Genomic DNA, 23,129 nt, shown 5'->3' with positions numbered 1-23,129 from the left:
TCATGTTAGTTTTGAAATAAGTCTTGCAAATTCTAAAACTATTCAGTCATTTATAGTGAAAGTACTTTAATATTGATATATATATTTACCTCATTTGATCTTTTTTCATTGTATGGTAGTGTGGGCATTGATATCAGAACTTGTTTGTTAGTTTGTCTCTGAATGTGTTTCACTACTGCTTAGCAACAGAAAAAAATGTTCTCGTATATGAAAATTATAATTTAATTTCAAAAGCTGCATTATTGCTAAAAGTGAAAGCCAGTGGTGTCATAAATGAGATTTATGGCTAACATTCAGTAATAAACTGAGCTCAAAGGCCTCCTTTTACATCTTCAAACAGATTAGGATAATAGAGTATGAGTTTTTCATTGCACCATTTGCTACTTTACGAAGAATATTTTCAAATTATTGTACCAAATCGAAAGGTTTAAGAATCAGTGAGAATGGATTTCACATGCAATAAATACAAAATGTGTGTAGCCCATGTTAGCTGTTACATTTCTGCAGTAAGAAATTGTAATGCATGGTTTCTATTGGTTGAATTTAAAATTCACCACACAAGATAGCAACTCAACCGATTTATAATGCATCGGAGAGCATAACTTTGCTGTAATTATATTAGCTATATTGTTAATTAGGATCTTAACAGCATGTAGTTAGTCTCGAAATTGTGTTGTGACCTGTCTCAAAATATTTAGTATGACCGCTCATCTTGCAAATGAGTCCTGAAGTTTATTTAATACAGTGTTCCAAGTTAGTCATATCTGTGCACTCCATTGCTCATTCTTAATTACTGCTGTTTTTTGAAAAAATAAGTCTAAATTGGCAACAGTTTTATTATATTCAGTATCTTTTTCCAGAGTACTGCTGTATGCTACAATTTAAACCTGTGTTTAAAAACAATTATTTATTAAATACTTTGTAGATCCAGTTTGGAACTATTTAAAGAATATATTACAAGAATATGGCAGTCATTTAAGGCTTTGGTGCTGTATGAAAAAATATGTTATCCAGTACCTCAGCAATTTGCTTTTTTTGCTAGTGTTATTGAGAGAATCTGGTCAAAGTCAATATACATATAGGAAGTCATTTGGTGTAATGCATGCTGCTATCAAGTGGCAAAATCAGCACTGAAGGTAATCCCTGTACAGGTATGGGATCGATTATCCGGAACCCTGTTATCCAGAAAACTCTAAATGACGGAATGGCTGTATCACATAGACTCCATATTATTCAAATAATCCAAATTTTAAATAATTATTTCCTTTTCCTCTGTAATAATAAAACAGTACATTGTACTTGATCCGCACTAAGATACAAATAATCCTTATCAGAATCAAAACCAGCCTATTGGGTTTAATTCATGTTTACATGATTTTCTAGTAGACTTAAGCTCCAAATTATGATGGATCCCTTATCCGGAAAACCCCAGGTCCGGAGCATTCTGGATGACAGGCCCCATACCTGTATTTCAGAATCGGCTAGTACTATTTGTGGGCCCACTGTACTGAATATCCAGGAATGACCCAGGGCCATGGAATTCATGATACACCTTCAAATGTACCAAGTGCATGCATTCACTAAGATTAATTTTGCAATTGATCTGCAGTACTTTGGATGATGGGACAGTACCAAAACTGCCAATCTTGATCAAATTATAAATGAAAAATGTATACTTGATTTGAAGACATGTTTTTTTTTTGCAAGTAAGTATTACATTTTATAACACAAGTAAAACACCAGTAAAAATTAAAAGACAACTAAACCCTAAAAATTGTACACGGCTAAAAATGCTATATTTTATATACTGAACTTACTGTACCAGCTTGAAGGTTCAGCAGCCTTGTGATCCAGGTCTTTGAAATTGTGCACAGGATCTCCCCATCTTGCATCTTGATAGGAGTGTCAATGACACATATATGCTTAGTGTGCTCTGAGCTAAGGGATTGTTTTAAATCATCAAAGCAGAAAATTAGGTTTGCCTGTCATAGAAGCTGAAATGGCAGGGCTGATTATGATATTCAAATGCAAATTGCACTGGATTCTGAGTTGCCATGTAATGAGAATCGGAACTAATAACTAATCATCCTTGCATCATGACTTTTAATGTACAGTCTTTATATACAGTATTTTGTGAGTTGGCCCCTAAGCTTAGGTGATTGACAGAGAAGCACAGAAGAGAAGACCATGGGCATGTGCAGAAAAGGAAAACTCATTGGATGTGCTTTTTTGTAAGCCATTGCCTGTTGATTACAATCCCTGACCATGTTGTCCAGCCCTGTACCCCTCTTCACTGAAAAATGCACCAGTTTGGGTATACAGTAAAAACACCAAGCTTCAACCTTTTCCCAATGGCCATTTTAGCCTGGTGCCCAGGATCATGTATGTATGTATGTATTTATGTATGTATGTATGTATATTTTTATTTGTATAGCACTCCTTGAGGGCAAAGCACTGTACAGCAAAACAATAAATTAGTAGTAACAAACAAGGGGTCATTGAAGTAAAACGTTACAACAGGTGCATTATTAAAAATACAATTCAGATAAATATAAAATATAATTACAATAAAGATTAAGTGCTCAGTTTCAAGGAATCAAAAGGACCCTAGAGGACCCTACCCCATAGGGCTTGCAGTCTAAATGGGAGGGTAACATACAGACACAATTCAGAGGGGTATTAAGGTGCTGTAGGTTTCAGTTTGTTACACTGTTATATAAGTGCCAGTTCCCAGTTCAGGTGTTATCCAGGTGCTCCCAGAGGTAGTCTTTGAGTTTCGTTTTAAAAACACTGAAGGAGGATTCTCTCCACAGAGATTCAGGAATGGCATTCCAAATATAAGGAGTAGCAAGAGAGAAGGGTTTGATATGGGAAACAGCAGTAGTGGGGGCAACAACCAATCTGTTGCTCTGAGAGGAGCGGAGGTTTCAGCTAGAAACAAGAGATGAGATGTAGTTAGGTGCAGAGGAATGAAGGGCGTGGAAGGTTATGAAGAGGAGTTTATAAGTTATTCTTTTTTTTATAGGAAGCCGTAGCAGGTGAAAGGAAGGGACGGATTTTGGCAATATTGCGTAAAAAAAAAAGTGACAGGTTTTGACAGTGGTGTTGATGTGATCAGAGAGGAGAGAGAGGAGTCAAAGATTACCCCCAGACAGCTTGCTGAGTTGACAGGGTTAATGAGCATGCCATCAATAGAGATAGTAAAAAGGGGAGTAGGACCAGGCTTAGGTGGAAAGATGATTAGTTCAGTTATTGTTAGGTTGAGTTTGAGGTGGCGCTGGTTCATCCAAGTTGAGATAGCTAGGAGGCAGTTAGAGATTTGAGCCTCTCTTTCAGCTGTTAATGAAGGGGTGGATAAATATATTTGGGTATCATCAGCATACAGATGATAATTAAAGCCAAATGATCGGATGAGATCTCCCAAAGACAGAGTACAGAGAGAACAACAGTGGACCAAGTACAGAGCTTTGCGGCACCCCCACATTAAGTGGAACTGGAGATAAGGTTTTGTTAGCATAGGAGACAGTGAATTAAGAAGAGTGCCAAGATGCAGCCTGGTTACAGATGCCAAGCGTATACAGAATCTGCATCAGGAGATGTACATACACAATTTAGTAAATTCTGAGTTTTTGTTCTACTTGGCCACTGAATTTTTCAGAGATAAGGAGAATTCAAACAGGTAATAAATTCAGGAATTGTAATCACTGGAGGGAGCCTGACAAATAGTTCCCATCCCCAGTTAGTTTCATGTTGTACTTGTAAAAAAAATACTATGAAACTAATAGATTATGTATGGCAAAGTCATGTTTTAAATACATTATTATAGTGGGTTTTATGCTTGATGATGGAAGACTTATTCCAAGTATTCAAAAGGATGCCTTACAAAACCCCATATCCCTGCTGTGCCTAATGGTTGGAATTCTAGCAACATTTATAGTTATATTTATAAAATATGAAATGATCAGTTGGAAGCCTGTTGTTTATTCACTACAGGATTAACAAGAGGAAGTAGTATAATGGTTAGCAGTTAGGTAAAGGAAACAAAGCTACAATGATAAATTGTGTCCCATTACATTTGATCAGCTACATCATTAAATGTAACTGTATGGAGCCTCCAGGAGATCACAATATGGAAAAACTGGATCAAAGATATAAGCCATATCTATATGACAAAAGAAAATATCTGAAACATTTATATCATACTTATTGACTACTGCACAGTGCTTGGCTGCAGTCTTGGAAACATTTCTAAGCAGTGATATTTGCAAGTAAATGGACTCTTTGTCTTTCACAATGTCTGAAGTTGCAAATTAATGTTTTTCATGCCAAGTGGAGTTTGTAAACAAGTGCAAGCATTAGCAACACAGAGCCACAGTAAGTATAGATGTCTTCACACAGTAAGCTAGTCAAAGTCATTTGATTTGAGCGATCACATCTTAATCGGGAAGTAAACATAGTTCTGGCAAGAGTATATAGTCTAGATTTGAAATCTGCCTCCCTGTATGTAGCTTATCTAATCTAATGATTCATTAATTCTGATTGAACTTTTAGAATCCCACTTTAAAATGTAAGCTGTGAACATTCATTTGGGAGTCCACCCACTGTAATACAAGTTCAGACAGTAAAGACCATTTCTATACACATCTAACTAAATATACACTTTACTTGTTTTAATTTTTTTGGAAAATGGAATAATTGATGTTAAGAGGTTAGTGGCTCCAATCCTAAAGAAGAGAACATTTCTGATTAGGTTGGTTATCCAAGATGCACACTGCATATCTCCACTGGCTTGCTGCATTTTACGTTATTTATCACAGAAATATATTATTTCAACATTATGGGTCAAAGTGAATTCCAGGGAATTTTCGAAGTAAAAAAATTCGAAATTCAAAGTAATTTTTGGATACTTCGACCATTGAATAGGATACTACGACTTCGAATTTACTTCGACTTTGATTAGAAGTAAAAATCGTTCTATTCGACCATTCGATAATCTAAGTACCGTATATACTCGAGTATAAGCCGACCCGAGTATAAGCCGAGGTACCTAATTTTACCTACGAAAACTGGGAAAACTTATTGACTCGAGTATAAGCCTAAACACAACTACAGCCCTGTTTTCCAGCAGCACACATTCCGCCAAAGCGACCCCCCCAGCGATCAACCAGACTTCTTTGCAAAGTTGATGGTGACAGAGAATTGCCAAACGGATTACTGTGTGCATTGTCCCACTGTCCCACTACCATGTGCAGAGGGTGCTGTGTGATATTGCCATCACTGTTAATCTTTCATATAACCAACAGAGGGCGCTGTGTGATATTGCAGTCACTATTATTCTTTCATATAACCAACAGAGGGTGCTGTGTGATATTGCAGTCACTGTTATTCTTTCCTATAACCAACAGAGGGCACTGTGTGATATTGCAGTCATTGTTATTCTTTCATATAACCAACAGATGGCGCTGTGTGATATTGCAGTCACTGTTATTCTTTCATATAACCAACAGAGGGCGCACTGTTATTCTTTCATATAACCAACAGAGGGTGCTGTGTGATATTGCAGTCACTGTTATTCTTTCATATAACCAACAGATGGCGCTGTGTGATATTGCAGTCACTGTTATTCTTTCATATAACCAACAAAGGGTGCACTGTTATTCTTTCATATAACCAACAGAGGGCGCTGTGTGATATTGCAGTCTCTCCCCAAGCGAACTATTGGTATAGGAATGATTAAAAGTGACTGCAATCTCAGCTGACTCGAGTATAAGCCGAGGTAGACTTTTTCAGCACATTTTGGATGCTGAAAAGCTCGGCTTATACTTGAGTATATACGGTACTGTCTCTTTATAAAAAACTTCGACTTCAATACTTTGCCAAATTAAAGCCGCCGAAGTGCTATGTTAGCCTATGGGGACCTTCTACAGCATTTTTCTAAGGGGCCGATTCACTAAGGGTCGAATATCGAGGGTTAATTAACCCTCGATATTCGACTAGGAACTAAAACCCTTCGACTTCGAATATCGAAGTCGAAGGATTTAGCGCAGATAGCATGATCGAACGATCGAAGGATTATTCCTTCGATCGAATGATTAAATCCTTCGAATCGAACGATTCGAAGGATTTAAATCCAACGATCGAAGGAATATCCTTCAATCAAAAAAAGTTAGCCAAGCCTATGGGGACCTTCCCCATAGGCTAACATTGACTTCGGTAGCTTTTAGATGGCGAACTAGGGGGTCGAAGTTTTTTTTAAAGAGACAGTACTTCGACTATCGAATGGTCGAATAGTCGAACGATTTTTACTTCAAATCCTTCTATTATAAATAGTTTATTTGTATACTTCCCTATCCTAATATTTTTTCCTACTGTAAACAACTCCCATTCTGTTTTTTTTTAATTGTGCATAGCAAAGTCAGTCTGAAATTAATCATTTATACCAGATGAAATCTGTCAGTGACTGTTGGTTTCAGCCAGGCAAAAAGTGTTCAGGCGCTCATGAATACATTATTTAAAATATTCTAAAAACTGTAAAAAAAAAGTTACAGCAATGAATTATTTACCTTTAAACAGCACCTGGATCGTAGTTTGGGCTATGTGAGATAAAGGACTCTATCTGCTATGAATTCTTTTTGACAATTGTGCATTTCAGACTTGTATTTTATGGTGGATCTAGACTGCTACATGTTCAATGAAAAGTCAGTGTGTGAAACAAAGGGTACCCCTTTGGCAAGGCTGTATTTCGTTTACCACCAACTTTGGCTTCTGGCACATGCATAGTACAGTACAGTACATGAAGCTGAAGAACCAGTTAGCTCTGCACCACCCTATATATGGGTCCCCAATTGCCTATTTATAAATATAGCCCTGCCTTTTGGGGTGGAAAGCATTTGAGGCATGGAATTATTCACTCTTGCTGGAATATCAGAGTCTCAGTGGAGTAGTACTTTGTAAAACTGAGGTAAATGCTATAAAAATATAAAAACATTTCACTTACTGTACATAAGGTAGAACATTTTAAAAATGTTCCTGGTACTATTCTCACTATTAAAATATTGTTTCCCCCAGTTTCCCCTTATTAACCAGTATCACACTCTGACCTCCCTTTTCCAGAAGCTGCTGCAATGACATTAGACTTAGGTAGGGTAAACAACTTATAGGTTGAATCATAAATGAAAAAGTGTTTTCAGCTGTGAGAATCGTACCATAACAGCTTCATTGGTTGGGGGCAAGAGTCGACTTTCCAAATGTGAGAATACCTCCAGGTTTGAAAGTGATACTCGTACAGTAAAAACCCGGAATGTCTCAACATCACTTCATGTCAAAATTGTATTCACAGTAAATTCTGTTTTGATGTTAAAACAAGTCACTTCAGTGAAATAGTTTGTTTTCTTTTGTTAAACCCTGCTTGCCCTCTTCAAAAAGAACTTCAAAACCTAAAGACCACATTCTGAATTTATACAAGATTTTAGTTTGATCCGCTTTTCTGAAATTACATGGCATTTTAAATATTTATGAACAGTCGAAAGTACTCTTTCACATAAAAATATGCCCTTTAGTTTCAGTTGTTCTTTAACATTTTTGTAGACAGGCTTACAAAAATATTTACAACCTTTTTATGAACCAAAGGAAGTCTGAAAACTAATATTCTACAGTGCAATATGTCCTGAAATTCTTAAAAATGTAATGTTCTTCATTAGATTATTACATTGTACATTTTACATGCATATTGCGTTTTTAAGGCCTCATGGCTCATTTTTACTTTTAGCGAGTATTATGATATACACCACACCCTTAAGAGATAAACATAAATACATTAATATTTACACTGGGTTATAATACTGTTTACATTTATTTGTTTTGTTAATCATTTGATACAGGACACCAGCAATGATCGGATGCTCTTTTGTGGTGGACAGACAATTCTTTGGAGAAATTGGTCTTCTAGATCCAGGAATGGATGTATATGGGGGAGAGAATATTGAGCTTGGTATTAAGGTTTGGCAACTTTTCTTTTTCTTATTTTTTTATTTTTGTAAAATAAATTACTTTTTTATATCAAAATGTTGTATTCATAAAGTAATTTTGATATAATTCTACAATTCTCTACTACATTCGTAGCACCTGTTGGGCAAAAATATTATCCCCAACCAAAGGTGCAGGCTAATAGAGCACACACTCCAGTTGGGGGGTAACAGTAGTTTTTTTTTAAAAAAATTCACCCCTGCCAGCCAGGGAGTTCCCAGTGGGAGTGGCCGTGTTGTACATAGTGCATGTGCATAATAAGCAAGTTGGCATTCACTCATTATACACATGCCTGTGCCCCAACATGGCCACTCGTACTGGGAGCTCCCTCCCAGTGTGGGTTACCTCAGGGGCATAACTACAGAGGAAGCAGACCCTGCGGATGCAGGGGGCCCAGGAGGTATAGGGGGGCCCCATGAGGCTCAAATTCATATAGAATTTCAATACATTTTGGTAAAACAGGACAACCTCTGGATATGTTTGGGGCCCTAAAATTAATTTGCTGTTGGGCCCAGTAACGTCTAGTTACGCCACTGGGTAGCCTAGTGCTGGCCGGGGGATTTTTTTTGAAAAAAACTACTGTTTCCCCTCTTTAAGTAATATCAGTAATTTTAGGTTGTATGTAGTTAATCTTGTAGTGTATTAAAGATACAGAATTTTTGGAGGACCAGAAAATAGTTTCAGCAACAACTACTTCAAAAAATCATATGTTTACCACATTCAAGTGATTGTGGAGGCCCAACTAAATATGATATAACAGCTGAATAGCTGAATTTGTTTGCTAGTTAGCTTGTGCTCTTTCACTCTCTTTCTCTCAAACTGCAAAGTTGCATCAATGTATACATGGTCTTATTTTCTCTCTTGTGTCACATGATTTTGGAATAATTTTGTTGTAGTTATTGCATGTTCTCCTATGGCCCTTTAGAGTAATGGGCCGAAAGTTATGGCTCAAATGACCTATATAATCTGCCCCTGACTAGCTGCTTATAAACTTCAAAGTTCTCTATGGCAGCCAGAGTAACAAGATTCTGTATAAGGAGTGTCTGCTGGGAGAATATTAGATGTCTATGTTGCATGCTTCTTCTCCATTAGTATTCTCACATTGCTCGATAGCTTATAAATATTAATGTCAGAATGTTAAAGAATTCTAAGCCTACAGTGCCTTCAAATGTTATGGGACAAAATGTCAAAATACACAGATTTTGTAATGGTAATGCAACTGATTGCCTGTTTCATCCCATAATTCTGCTGTATTTTAGTACAAACATATGAAGATGCGCAAAAACGTGATGCATTTTACATTGGTGTTCCACAAATTAACCAATTATTTGTTACACTGAATGCTCTTTGAGCAAGAGCTTGATGATGTAGTAAGCATATAGAAAATGTCTTGCACCCATCAAAGCCATTTTCAAACTTTTAAAACCAAGACAGCTGATAAAAACGTAAAAAACTTCCTGAGGCTTCCTAGCATGCCACAGTGAAATGTACGTTGCAGTAAGCCATTATACTTTATCTAGTACATTCATTTATATATTCTTTCTTATGCCTTCATTTATAACTCAGTACAGGTGCTAAGCTCCCAGGGGTTTAAAATGTAAGTGGGAAAGTACTAAAGTACATTTTTAAATCTGAGAAGCTGAGCAATAATCTTGCAACAGGCACAGTAAATGTAACTGTAAAGAATTTTACTGTATGGTTTGGGTGTCTTTATAGAATTGTAAAGTGAAGTTTAACATACAATTAATGGTGCATTTAAAATTTGCTTGTGTGCATTGCAATTAGCAATATATGCCATTACTGTAAATTCTGTACATTTACTGCATGTGAATCTGAATGCAGTGACTTAAAGACAATGTAATTAGTCTTTTAACTTTTCATGTTTTATTACACAGAGATTGAATTCTCAGAACCTCTGTCACCAAGTTCAATTATCTTTTGTTGAGCTTAATTCTACAGTGTTAATGGGATCGTATGGCACTGCTCTAGTACTTCTTTTTGCCACTAATTGTAGAAAGTAGAAAAGGCAGTACATTTATTAAAGTGAAGTGTATCACCTGCCCCACCTTAAGTAAAAAGTAAAATAATAGAAATGGTTCACTGTTAAGTTAATTTTTGGTATGTTATAGAAGGGACAATTCTAAGCATTTTTTCCATTGGTCTTCTAACCTGTCTGATCGACTAAACAATTGATCGCCATGGCACAAAAATGTGGGGACTACCCACACATGATCTGAATATCATACAAAACAAAGATTCTTACAACTTTATCTTTGCATCTATGGCCAGCTTAACACACAACAATTGTAATGTCTAACAAACAGCTTAAAAGAATCATCATTTGTTACCAGCTTTATATGGACAACTTCTTACATCACTAATAACTGATAAGTTACAAAGGTTACAGATAAGGAAAATCCAAATACCATAGATCAGTGCCGTCCAACTACTGTCGTACTGAATTTTTCTGTTTTGTGTGGTGGAGGGCCGATAATGGAAGCCAGTGTTGGCCACTCCCTGCTTTAAACCACACCCACTTTAAACCACACCCATGTTACCACTTTTAAGACCAACTTGGTGGTAGCACCAAAAAAATGGCTGTGCTCACTGTGGGGGCCATCATTCACCCAGAACATTATTATACACCCCCTAACAACAATTGATAGCTGCTGGCTCAGAGGGGGCCTGGAGGTCCCATGGCCAAAAAGGAGATGCGTAGGAAAATTTCTCTTTTAGCTAATGTTGAATGTAGGGTTGCGACCTTTTCATAAAATTTCCACCAGCCCGTGGTGGGAACGGGAACAAAAGGGATGGTCTGTGATGTAAAAGCTAGGAACAAAGCAGGATCCCGCACACCCAACAGATAACAGCAATATGCCTGGTGCTCACTGGCAGAGGTTCGGCAGCCCCACAACAGAGTACAGCAAAGGAATTCCAACGGCACACAGAACTGTGAGAAATCTTCAAAAATGTATTTCAATGCGGAGTGCGATGCAACGTTTCGGGAGTAGAACCCCTTTGTCATGGGTTTGCTTGACAAAGGGGTTCTACTCCCCGAAACGTTGCATCGCACTCCGCATTGAAATACATTTTTGAAGATTTCTCACAGTCCTGTGTGCCGTTGGAATTCCTTTGCTGTACTCTGTGATGTAAAAGGACAGGCTGTGACATAAAGGGGGCGGGTCATGGTGTAAAAGGGGGTGGAGCCACTTCACAATGGTCAGAAGGCGGGTAGAAGGGGTATTACAAATTTACCGGCAGCTACATTGCCGGTAAATTTGTAATACCTGCCCCGGCCTTAGCAGGTATTTTACCAGCTAGGCCGGTAAAATACCAGCCGGGTGGCAACGCTATGTGTATGTGAGCATTGCTTGGATAACTAAAATAAAACAAATGTACTTGGAATAACAGCATATATTAGTCTAGGATATCAGCAGGTACAGTCTTGAAAGTACTATACAGTAAATAATTTAAAAGTCACTTTTTTATGTGTATTAAACCATTGTGAGGCAATTTTTTTTGTAATTCACACTGGTGGATCCTGAATAATTTTTTCACATTTATTAATACTTTTCTGATGTCAGGAAAGTGTTTTAACAAAGCAGAAGAATATGTTGAACACCATTGTGTTCTATGAGGGGTTAGAGCTCAGCAGAAATTGGCAAATCATTGTGTGTTTATTTTTTTTTACTGAGCAGTTACCGCTCAATAAAAATTACCAATGTTAAAAAACGTGTTCCTTGTGTGTAGGTCGTTGTTATACAGTGCTGGAAATTACTGGCTCATTCACATGAATATGTTAAAAAAGAAATCGCTCTGTTATATGTCATACCTATTAGAGCAATATTTCATTTTCAATTTAAGCAAGATTATGAATGTAATTCAAAATAGAATCTGAAAGGAAACTAAATCATTTTGATTCAAAAATATAATAGCGTTCAACGTTTCATATGCAATGGTTTTATACAAAAATATTCATATCTAACAAAGTTTCAGTCATATCAATTTTAGAAATTCTGATCAATATACAGATTTAGATATTAGACATGGGCTCTGTAGCAATTTTAAAAACACATAGGGGGTTATTTACTAAACTCCAAATGCAAAAATCACGAAAAATGTGTGTTTTTTTTAAATTAACAACTATTGAAAGTTAATGCAAAAGGTGCAGTGCCTCCTGCTTGGACCTTAAAAGTAAGGGATGTGCAAGAGGAGACCCACATCCTAGATTCATGCTGCCCTGTACTTACCACTGCTCAATTAAATCAGACTCAAATCATTGCCCCTCCATAATTATGCATTGTGGAGAGAAAATATAACAATTTGCACCTGTTTTTTTGAACTTTGTACAATGCACTGTTTTAGTAAATTCGCCCTGATGTTTTTTGCTAGTTGTAACACTTTCTTTTTGTAAGCAGGTTTAAAGGAATTGTTCAGTATAAATATAAAAACTGGGTAAATAGATAGGTTGTGCAAAATAAACAATGTTTTCACTATAACTAGTTAGCCAAAAATGTAATTTATAAAGGCTGGAGTGACTGGATGTCTAACATAATAGCCAGAACACTACTTCCTGCTTTTCAGCTCTCTTGGTTTCCACTGACTGGTTACCCTGGTTACCAGGCAGTAACCAATCAGAGACTTGAGGGGGGGCACATGGTTCATATCTGTTGCTTTTGAATCTGAGCTGAATGCTGAGGATAAATTGCAAACTCACTGAACAGTTAGGGGCACATTTACTATGGGTCGAATATCGAGGTTTAATAAACCCTCAATATTCGACAATCAAAGTTAAATCCTTCAACTTTGAATATAGAAGTCGAAGGATTTACTGCAATTTGTTCGATCGGACCTTCCCCATAGGCTAATATTGGTGCTCGGTAGGTTTTAGGTGGCGAAGTAGGTGGTCGAAGTTTTTTTTAAAGAGACAGTACTTCGGCTATCGAATGGTCGAATAGTCGAACGATTTTTAGTTCGAATCGTTCTATTCGAAGTCATAGTCGAAGGTCGAAGTAGCCAAAAAAATACTTCGAAATTCTAAGTATTTTTCCTTCTAATCCTTCACTCGAGCTAAGTAAATGTGCCCCGTGGTTGTGTCCCATGTGGCTCCATTCAAGTCACTGACTAACTCAGAGTTAGAGAGCTGAAAAACAGGAAGTAGTGTTCTGTTATGTTAGACATCCAGTCACTCCAGCCTTTATACATTACATTTTTGGCTAACTATATTAGAAACATTTTTCATTTTGCACAGCCTGTCTATTTACCCAGTTTTTATTTTTACACGGAACTGTTCCTTTAAGAGTTAATAATAAAATCATTATGACCTTTGTGATTAGCTGTGCACGTTATCATCAGTTGCGAATGTAAACTGCCTTGGGAAAGCATTTTCTGATTACTTCTAACTAGTGTTTCGCATGGTTAATTATCTGCATTTGATCTGCCTCTTGGAGATTTATTTAATCAATGAAGACATTAAAACTTCTTTGATTGCATTATTTCTGCTAATTCTTTGTTGATGGCAAGATCTTAGAAAAAGAATGTTTATAGCTAGGCAAACACTTTTTTTTCCATTGTCCCTTTTTTCTGTCTGTACAATTTAATTAGATAAGTTAATTCCTTCTCTAACAAATTATTTTTTTCCTCTTAGTGGTGGAATAATTGTGGAAACAGTGGAAATGTTTGCACTTTTTCTTATTAGGCTACATAATCTTGAAAAATAAAAACACACTTAAAAGGGATGTGTAACAAAAGGTACAATAAGCAGGTAATATTTACTGGTCCCTAGTCTGAAAGCAGACATCTGATTTCCTTCTACCTTCATTCCTCTATGTCACATAGTATTGAGGCCCGATTAGAGACACTCAAAATCTCATATATATGTCAAAATAAGCTGTTTCAGTTCCAGTGTTGAACATACATTTTGCCTTTTGCTAATCCTGAAAAATGTATTTTATTGTTATTTCTCAAGATAAATAGTGCAAACAGGGAATCTGAAGTTACTCTGTGTTTTGTCCATTATGCGGGGGTATTATCAGTGCATTGGTAATCCAATTATCTGCCTCATTATCACCAGACATTGAGCAGCTTCAGTCTCCCTGATTGCCCATTTTAGCTCAAGAAAGAACAAACCCATGTTTTTTTTGTTTTTTTAAAACAATAGGCAAACAGTATGGTCAATACAAGTCCTATTCATTGAATTGTACAAGGAAAATGAGCTTGAAAAAAAAACAAATAAAACTTGTTACCATTTTTCTTTCTGTCATTCCTGGAAAACAACTGAATCTATCCGACTGTTTGGCTAAGCAGGCCTGATTTGGTCACACTAGGCTAGGCTAAATTGGGCTGATTTCCTAGGGCCAACATTGGGGTCTACATAGACTGTTGGGATCTACAGAGACTGTTGTATAGTTACATAGTAGTTAAATAATTAAATTGGGTTGAAAAAAGACAAAGTCCATCAAGTTCAACCCCTCCAAATGAAAACCTAGCATCCATACACACAAAAAATTCAGCAAGTCTGAAGACAACATCAGCATGACAATGCACTCCTCATCCAAAGGGATTTTTAAACCTGCCTGATTGTTATCTTGATGATTTTGACCAGGTATCAGTCAGATTAGCCCCTTTTACGGCCCCATAAATGGGCAGATAAGCTGATGGCTTGGTCTAAAGGGGACAAATCAGAAATTTACGTTTGTCTCTGTGTATTGCTATAGATACAGAGAAACCTTCTATAAACCAAATGATAGAAGTACTTATTGCTAACAACATTCTTTCCATTGTGATTGACAGTAGAGTGTTTCCTACTTTTTGGAGTTTTTTGTGAGCTGCCAGTACAGCCTAGTCTTATTTGCAGTGGATTGGCATTGCTGCAGAAGTTTTTCTAAACACTTTGACAAGGGTACTAACCTTCTACTATCCTAACTGGAAATTTACACTGCTTTTCTAAGTAGCTCTGATATTTCTAGATTGATTATACTTAGCATCTAACTTCTCCTTCACCTAGTATTCTTTTAGAATTAGAATTAGAGAGTTTATTGATTCTTGTCTGTTAGTCTTGAGAAAGGTCCACAAGATGACAGAAGTAAAGTCTTAATAAAAGGTATTTTTTTGTATTATTAAGACCCATAAATGCATCATTACACTGTATGGGACTGGATTGTTGCATGCCTTATTGTGCTAAAACTCACAAATTATAATTAATTTCCAAAATTCAATTGTTTGAGATTTAGTAAGCACTCAAAGGCCAGTTGCTTTAGACTTATTTCTACTAGATACTGTATCTCATGGATGAATGAAAATCATCATAGAAACAATGTGAATCTAAATGAATAAAGGGCAACATTTGACAACTAAAAGCAATATAATGTTTGAAATAGTACTATTATGAAAGACCATTTCAGTTTTCAAAATAATCTACAAATTTCACTAGTGAATGACCACAATGTTCTTAAATTAAATATCCATATACTGTACTCAATTCCAAAATAGCAGAAAAAGAGCCACCACCATTTGACCCACAAGGAAAGGGTTTAATAAAACATTCCAGTATTAGGGCACAAAAGACATCAACAGCTTGTTGTAGCAGCTACTCCTACTGAGCCACCATTTTCCGCCAAAATAGAGGCATTTTTCTAAAATCAATGTTACAAATTGGCACCAAAAAGAAATACCTTTAGACTGAGCAGAAATTGGGATGGCCAACCAGGTCTCGAACACACTACCTGGAGAGATAGAAGGAGATGCAAATCCAACATGATAAACCGTCACCTGAAAATCATTATTTGGTGTTTTGTAGGGTTTGGTGTGCTATGCCCCAATCCCACAATAGAGGAAAAAAATACTCTATTATCTGGTGTTTAGTTTCTGTGACTTTGACTTTAGCAGCCAAATGATACTGGATGTTATAGTTTAGCAATTGCTTATGGACTAAAAAGAACAAGACAATTATAACAGTATTATTTCACAGTGTAACAAATCTATGTTTGGAATATTGCATATAAATTTGCTTAAATGTGAGAGATATAAGCTATATTTGCATACCATGTTTTATATTATGATGGTGAACTGTAAACGTATGTGCTTTTACAGCTTAGAGTTAAGAAATTTCATTATATTATAATTCATATGTAAAGAGTTGTTTCATTGACTCTCACTAAAATAAGTTAATACTTTCTATTTAATTCACTTTAAATTCTTATTGTGTAATCGTACTGTACCTGGCATTTCTAAAATGATTTGATAATCATGATCTGCCATGAAAGGTTCTAATGGTTCTTTATATTTGCCTTAATTATAGGACAGGCACCCTTTCTCAGAAAGCTAATTTCTGAAGAAAATATGTCTTCTTATGAAAATGAAATTCCTGTAACCTTATATTACTACCGTGCCACTGAATTTGAATTAATAGTGGGCCTTTAGCATTCCTTTTATTGTTTGGACAAAAATGTTTCACTGTATTGTAGCCAAGGGATAAAAGAGCCTATAATTTCTAAGCGTCAAGGTCATTTTGCCATTAAACAGATGTTAATGTAAAACTATGTTTCATTTCTGTTCCAAGCTTTTGGGCATGTAACACTGGTTTTCTTCTAGAAAATTTGCAGCTATCTGTTTGAAATAAGGAACACAGTTATCTCCATTTCACCTAAAATGGCACCAGTCTGGGGTTCTGTCCCTAAAATATTATGTTCTTTTTCCAGCAGTTTACAAGCACCTTTTAGGGTTTTTCATTACAAGGATTTAGGAATAAGTCACTCTACAGAAAGCTGGGGACATGGGAAAGAGCTGCAATACATTACAACAGGGTAGTCCAAAGGGAGGCCTGTGAGCAGGGCAACCATCAAACATTGGGGCCTCATTCAAGTTATTAATATAGGGATCCCCATAAAAATAATTGATTATTGCCAAAATTTTAGTCCAAGCTCCACAAATGATCAACTAAGAGGTAAGTAGGACAAGTTTTGCTAGGACAAAATGTTGAGCTTGTTGGATATATATTTTTTCACCAATCACATCACTGAAACACAACTATAACTATAAAGAAAATCGACCCTGCAAGTGATTGGGTCCCAGGAACTATGGGTTGAAGTTTCTCTAAAAAAACACGCTCATATAAATAGTTAGTAACCAATTAATGTACAAAAGTCACATCAGTTCATTGGAGATCAGTGGAATTTACATTTCTAGGCAAGTCGCAGCATGTTTTTTTTTTTTTTTTATCATAATTTTAGTAGATTCTGGCCTTTAAGCATGTGGTATAAGAAAGATTTTACCCACTACATGTACAAAGTTGGATAGCACTGCAATGTACCCAAAAGTTAGATCAGGATCAATAGTTAGATCAATAAAGCGATATGTTTTGTCTCTCGGTTTAATGTAATGATGTTGCATTTTCCATGGCAGTATAACACCTGAGGTGGGAGACCCTAATGCAATAACATCATTAAAAGTGGACCCTACACTAATCTAGCATGGGCAACCTTGCATTAGAAGAATGGATGTTAGATTTCTGCAGAGATAGATTGTAAACCAAGTGGCTTACAGTGGAGTTTACCATCCTAGACCCAATAAATGTAGGCAGGTCATATGTTGTTTTTAAAAGTGACAATGTAATATTCTTACATATGTTGACTTCTATTTACATCCACATAAATGGACATATTTTATTGTTCTGTACATTCAGGGTGACAGCTCAAACATTTGCCACTTCAGGTTAAGAGTAGCTGCACCACTTGCCATCAAGGGAGTTTCATCGAATCATATGATTGTATAGTGGTTGAAAATTTAAATATGCTTGTCATCTGTGTGTATTTGATCCTGATGCCACTTAATTACTAGTGGCAGAGTTTGCCAAACTTTGTATCATAGACAGCACCATTCATGGATTTCTTTTCTTTAAAATGCCTTCATTGAGACATGGGCTCTGACCCAAACAGTCAATTGTTTGGGTCAGAGCCCATGTCTTAATAAAGACGTTTTAAAGAAAATAAATCCATGAATGGTGATGTCTATGACGCAAAGTTTGGCAAACAAGTTGGAGGTGGAAACTGTGGGACTAGATTGAAGTGAATGGGAAGGTACAAGTGCTGACCAAATACCTATTGTACTAGAGCAGAGATGTCAGATAGCTGCTAAAATACCAAACTGAACAAAAAGATAAATAACTGAAAAAAAAACATACAAATTAAAAAATACCAATTTCTAACTTGTCTCAGAATATCTGTCTACATCATACTAAAAGTCTAAATCATACTTAAAATCTAAAATTGAACTATGCCTTTAGGCTCACATGATGTCCATGCACACACACACACATATAGGGGCCCATTCATTAAATGTCACATTTAACTGGTTACTTTATTTAAGGGGAAAACCTTGAATATTTTAAGGAAAAAAACTCAAATTTTTAGATATTGATTATACCCCAAAGCTGCTAAAAATTCGAAAATACTCCATCACAAACCTGTTGAGGTCATGTAGAAATCAATGGCAGATGTCCCTGAAGTTGTGTCTGTGCTGGATAATCCAATAAAGTCTGGATTTTTGTCCTATAATCTGATACATTTTTTTGCAGAGACAATTCGATGAAGTCGTACTATTGTAATTGACGCTTGATTTTGTTGTGGTGGTGTTTTTTCAAGAAGAATTATGAATACGATTTCAATTTGTGTATTGGAGTTTGGTCTACTTTGTTTTAATAAAAACCTTGAGTTTTAGTAAGTAACCCCGATAGAATATAGTATGTAAGTATTTGTATTTTTTTGAATTTGCATGGCATAAATAATCAGTGTTGCTGGAAATAGCCTTATAAAACAGACATGATTATTTAAAACTGCCAAGAGAGGCTTTTTATGATACAAAGAATAAAGATAAATTTAAATAGTTAGTGCTATGGAACTGTCAAGCTAGAGATCATAGTGACAGTGACTGGGTGCTGAAACCCCGAATGCCTTTTAACATTTAGCACTTACATATTACTGGTGTGACAGGTTTTATCATTAGAAATTCTTTTACAAGCAGAGTAACAGCTGAAAGGGTTGGCGGAATGTGCCAACATTTTGATTCCATGTTCTGAATTTCTGATTATACAAAGGCAGTTTGGCATACCATAGTACATTCCTCTGCTGTCTGTCCACTTCAAAAAAATTCATGATGGTGAACGTATTTAGAAATATCAAATGATAAAATTAAGAAGCATGTTTTTCTAATTATACATATACGATATAGCACCATTTTTGCATTTAAAACACTGAACACTGGAGTATTTCTTTATCAATTGGGTGATTTTTTCTGCAATCATTCTAAATTTGTCATGGCTTCCCAGCAGCCCTTTGCAGCTGTCAAAACATCTGGAGCACACAGCTCAGTAATTAGCACTATTGGCATTGTGATTAGACTTTACCTGTTTGGCACAGCCACACACATATGGAAATAAACCATCCTTACCTTTACCACAAGTAGTTACTTGATGTCCTGTGTCTGGACACTCATGTACAAAAAGCAATGATGCATGCAATAGTTATCAGATGCAGGGTCAGACTGGGAGGCCCGGGACCCACCGGGACTGCTGTCCAGGGCCACCCTCTGAACCCCCCTGGTGTACCGTCAAGCACGTGGGCATCACCACATGCGAGCGCACTGCCCCCCCCATGCCTTCGAGCATGTGTGCTTGTGTGCTCTTCATTTTACAGGTGGTAAAATCGCAGCTCTGGGCCGGGGGCCAACTGGGTTTTTTCCTGGTGTCTCCCTGGTCGCCAGTCCAACCCTGATCAGATGTACCAAGATTGCACATACACAAGTAATAAAAGAAGCTGGTTATAGCATAACTTGTCAGCATATATGCATTAACTTTACCATAAACCAGAGGTTTATTTATCCCAAACAAAAAATGGGAGGGTGGGTGTTCTCTGGAGCACAACTGAATAAACTCCACTACAATAAATTATATGTAATTTGTAGTCAGTAGTAATTTAAATAACCTACATCTGTAATACTAATCTGAATCTTGGTTTTCACTGCAAATGCTTAAAAGTCAAGTCCAACCTTGCATTACCCTTTACAGTAGAGAAGGTGGGACCTTGTTATCCAGAATTCTTGGGACCTGGGGTTTTCTGGATAAGGGCTTGATCTCCATACCTTAAGTCTATAATCAATCATTTCAAATTAATTAAACCCAATGTTGGAATAAAGTTTTGGTTACTGCTTATAGATATGAGCAGTATAATACAATTACCCTAAAATCCTATTGCCTACTAAGGCCAGACATCTGGGCTTTCTTATCCACCTTTGGCCTGGGAAAAGCACTCCTCCAGAAGAGGTGGCTTTTGATGTTTTGCAGCCCCATCAGTTGTTTATGCATAACAAATAGCATGCAACCCCCTAGAAATGTTACCTATTTACAATACCAGTAGGTATGTTTTGCGTTCAATAAGGCTTTATCACATCTTAGTTGGAATCAAGTACAAGGCACTCATTACTACAAGGAAAAAGGAACTAATGTTTTAGAATTGTAATTATTTGAATAAAAATGGAGTCTATGGGAGACCGCCTTTCCGTAATTCAGAGTTTTCTGGATAAGGATCCTATACCTGTATTGTAGATGGATGCAATCTAAACAAGTATGCAGCAGGTCTTATTTATAATTGTCATATGTCACCACGTTTCACCACGAAAAATGTATTTTCTTTTTAAATTTATTTCTGTTCTCTCTCTATTCATCTTTCATTTAATCAAAGGCCGAAGTGAAACCTGTCTCTGACTATTATAATATAATATCATTCTGAGTGGTATCTGGTATGGTGAATTTTCCCTTTAACTCATTATTATAAGAGCTACTGCCATTAAGTGATTAGGTTCGACATCGCTGCACACATGTGAATACAGTTACTGCTTATATAATCCATCTCACATTTACATTAGTCGAGCACATTCTAAAATTAAATAGCATCTCTCTCCTCTGAGACTTTGCTGAACAGTAAGCAGAAGATTAAAACACATGTAGTGTGTACTGAGTGCTCAGTATCTTACATTTAGTTCTATGTATAATCACTAGGACTTGCTATGAATGAGAATCCCTGGCCCATGGCCAATTATCTGACAGCCTAGATAAGAAAATGTTGGAGACAGAAGAAAAAGATAAGTCTTTGCCAAACAATTAAATGTTCATCAGGCTTTTTATTCAGTCTTCTACTTCTTTTTATTTAGGAAAACACCAAGCTATTGAATACAGAGTATAGCAGAAGCTCAAATAAAAGCACCACTCTGGTACCTTAACATATAGAAATAGGAGCTTAAAATAAAATAAAATAATTGTAGCCCAGAGTTTTGCATTCATAACATGGTTTAGACAGTGATAGTAAAGTGGTCTACCAATGAGATGTTGAGCACATAGTTCACACCACATGATATAACAACTGTATATAGCTTACCTTCTGCTAATTTTTCAAGACTGTTCACTAGATTCTCAGAGGAAAGAGATGCTATTCCATTTTAGAACATGCTCAGCTACTTCTTATTTTATGGAATACTAATAAATTTAGTAATCAAGAACCCTGAACAACTGCCAATTTAAATGCTGATGTGTCAAGCATACATAGTATAACCAGATGGTGTCCAGGTAAGTAAGAACTGAGACCAGTAGTCCCATACCCACCAAGCCCATACACTTATGAGACCTGGTATCCAGAGACCTGGTATCCAGAATGCTCAGGAACTGGGGTTTACCGGATAACTGATCTTTCTGTAATTTGGGTATTGATACCGTAAGTCTACTAGAAAATGTAAATCAAATAGGCTGGTTTTGCCTACAATAAGGATTAAATATATCTTAGTTTGGATCTGATGGTATGGGAACTGATCCCATACCTCTACTAAATTTTGCAAAAATGCAATATTTATATTGGTTTAGATACATTGCATTCAATACATAAATATGGCCCTACTACACATCACAGCACGTACAGACACATTAGGGAATACAATGCCAATAGTGATGAGTGAATCTGTCCCGTTTTTCTTCACCTAAAAATTTGTGAAACTGCAAAAAAATTCTCGAATCGGCGAAAAATTTGCGAAAATGCATTGAAGTCAATGGGCGTCAACATTTCTTTTACACGGGCCACAATTTTTTTCACTCCAAATGCATTAAAGTCAATGGGAGTTTTTTCTTATGGTGACTTTTTTGTCTAAATGAATTAAAGTCAATGGGTGCTTTTTCTTATGGTGACTTTTTTGTCCAAATGAATTAAAGTCAATGGGTGCTTTTTCTTATGGCGACTGTTTTGCCTTTGAGACTTCTTTGTTGTGGCAAATTTTTGCAGCAGTTTCACCATAAAATTTGAAATGGCGAAATATGGAATTTTGCCATGAATCCATAGCTGGTGAAAAAATCACTCATCGCCTGTACTCTATATAGAAAGAAATCCTTATAAGTTGCACATTAGCAAGTACACCTGTGATTTTCTATTGGGTTTGAAAAAGAATGTGTTTAAAAAATTATGTTAGGGCTATATTTTTCTAATTATGGTTATTTTGTTAAAATACCTCCACTCAGGTGCTAAGGATATGGATAATGTGATTGTCATATCATTAACAAATTAAGACTCACCTCCCCCATCAGTCAAAAAAAACCACAGCTTCCATAATTGGTTCATTATAAAAGCCTGTAAATATACAAAGCGCAATCTGAATTGTTATATGTATTCAAAATGTATTTTTGACAATCAAAATATTGCCTGTATTTCAAAAAAGAGCAGAACAGCAAGAAATTGCATTGCTCATCTAAAATAACTGGACTTTGAAAAATCGATTGACTGTGATGGCATCTTTATATTTTTAGAAAGGAAGCATGAAATGCAATGATGGGACTCAAATCGAAGATGAATGCAGCTCACCTACAATATCAATAAGGCTAAATTTATCTTAACTCTTCACGTTGTGAAAACATCACCAGTGTTGGGCTTTTTGGCATTTGACTTGAAGCCTTTCTGCGGTCTAGATCATTTTATTGTCTTTAGGAGAAGTGCAGTCTGCTGCAGCATACTTAAGCCAATTTTCCCATCTGTCTTGATTAAAAGTGAATGGCTTCCTTCTGATGTTTCAGTAAA

At 36.3% G+C, this 23,129-nt stretch overlaps 1 protein-coding gene across 1 annotated transcript in view; it reads left to right on the top strand.

Annotated features, from left to right (window-relative positions):
- The window catches only part of galnt17.L (polypeptide N-acetylgalactosaminyltransferase 17 L homeolog), a 190,472-nt gene that overhangs the window by 135,604 nt on the left and 31,739 nt on the right, over positions 1-23,129 (top strand). Inside the window, exon 6 of the mRNA XM_018246941.2 lies at positions 7,881-7,998. Within this exon, the coding sequence (XP_018102430.1) occupies positions 7,881-7,998 (118 nt within the window). The remainder of the gene's footprint in view (positions 1-7,880; positions 7,999-23,129) is intronic.

The sequence above is a fragment of the Xenopus laevis genome, chromosome 2L (assembly GCF_017654675.1).
Source record: "Xenopus laevis strain J_2021 chromosome 2L, Xenopus_laevis_v10.1, whole genome shotgun sequence".
Classification (NCBI taxonomy): Eukaryota; Metazoa; Chordata; class Amphibia; order Anura; family Pipidae; genus Xenopus; species Xenopus laevis.
The sequence above is the reverse complement of the archived record's forward strand: the minus strand, read 5'-3'. Positions and strand labels throughout refer to the sequence as shown.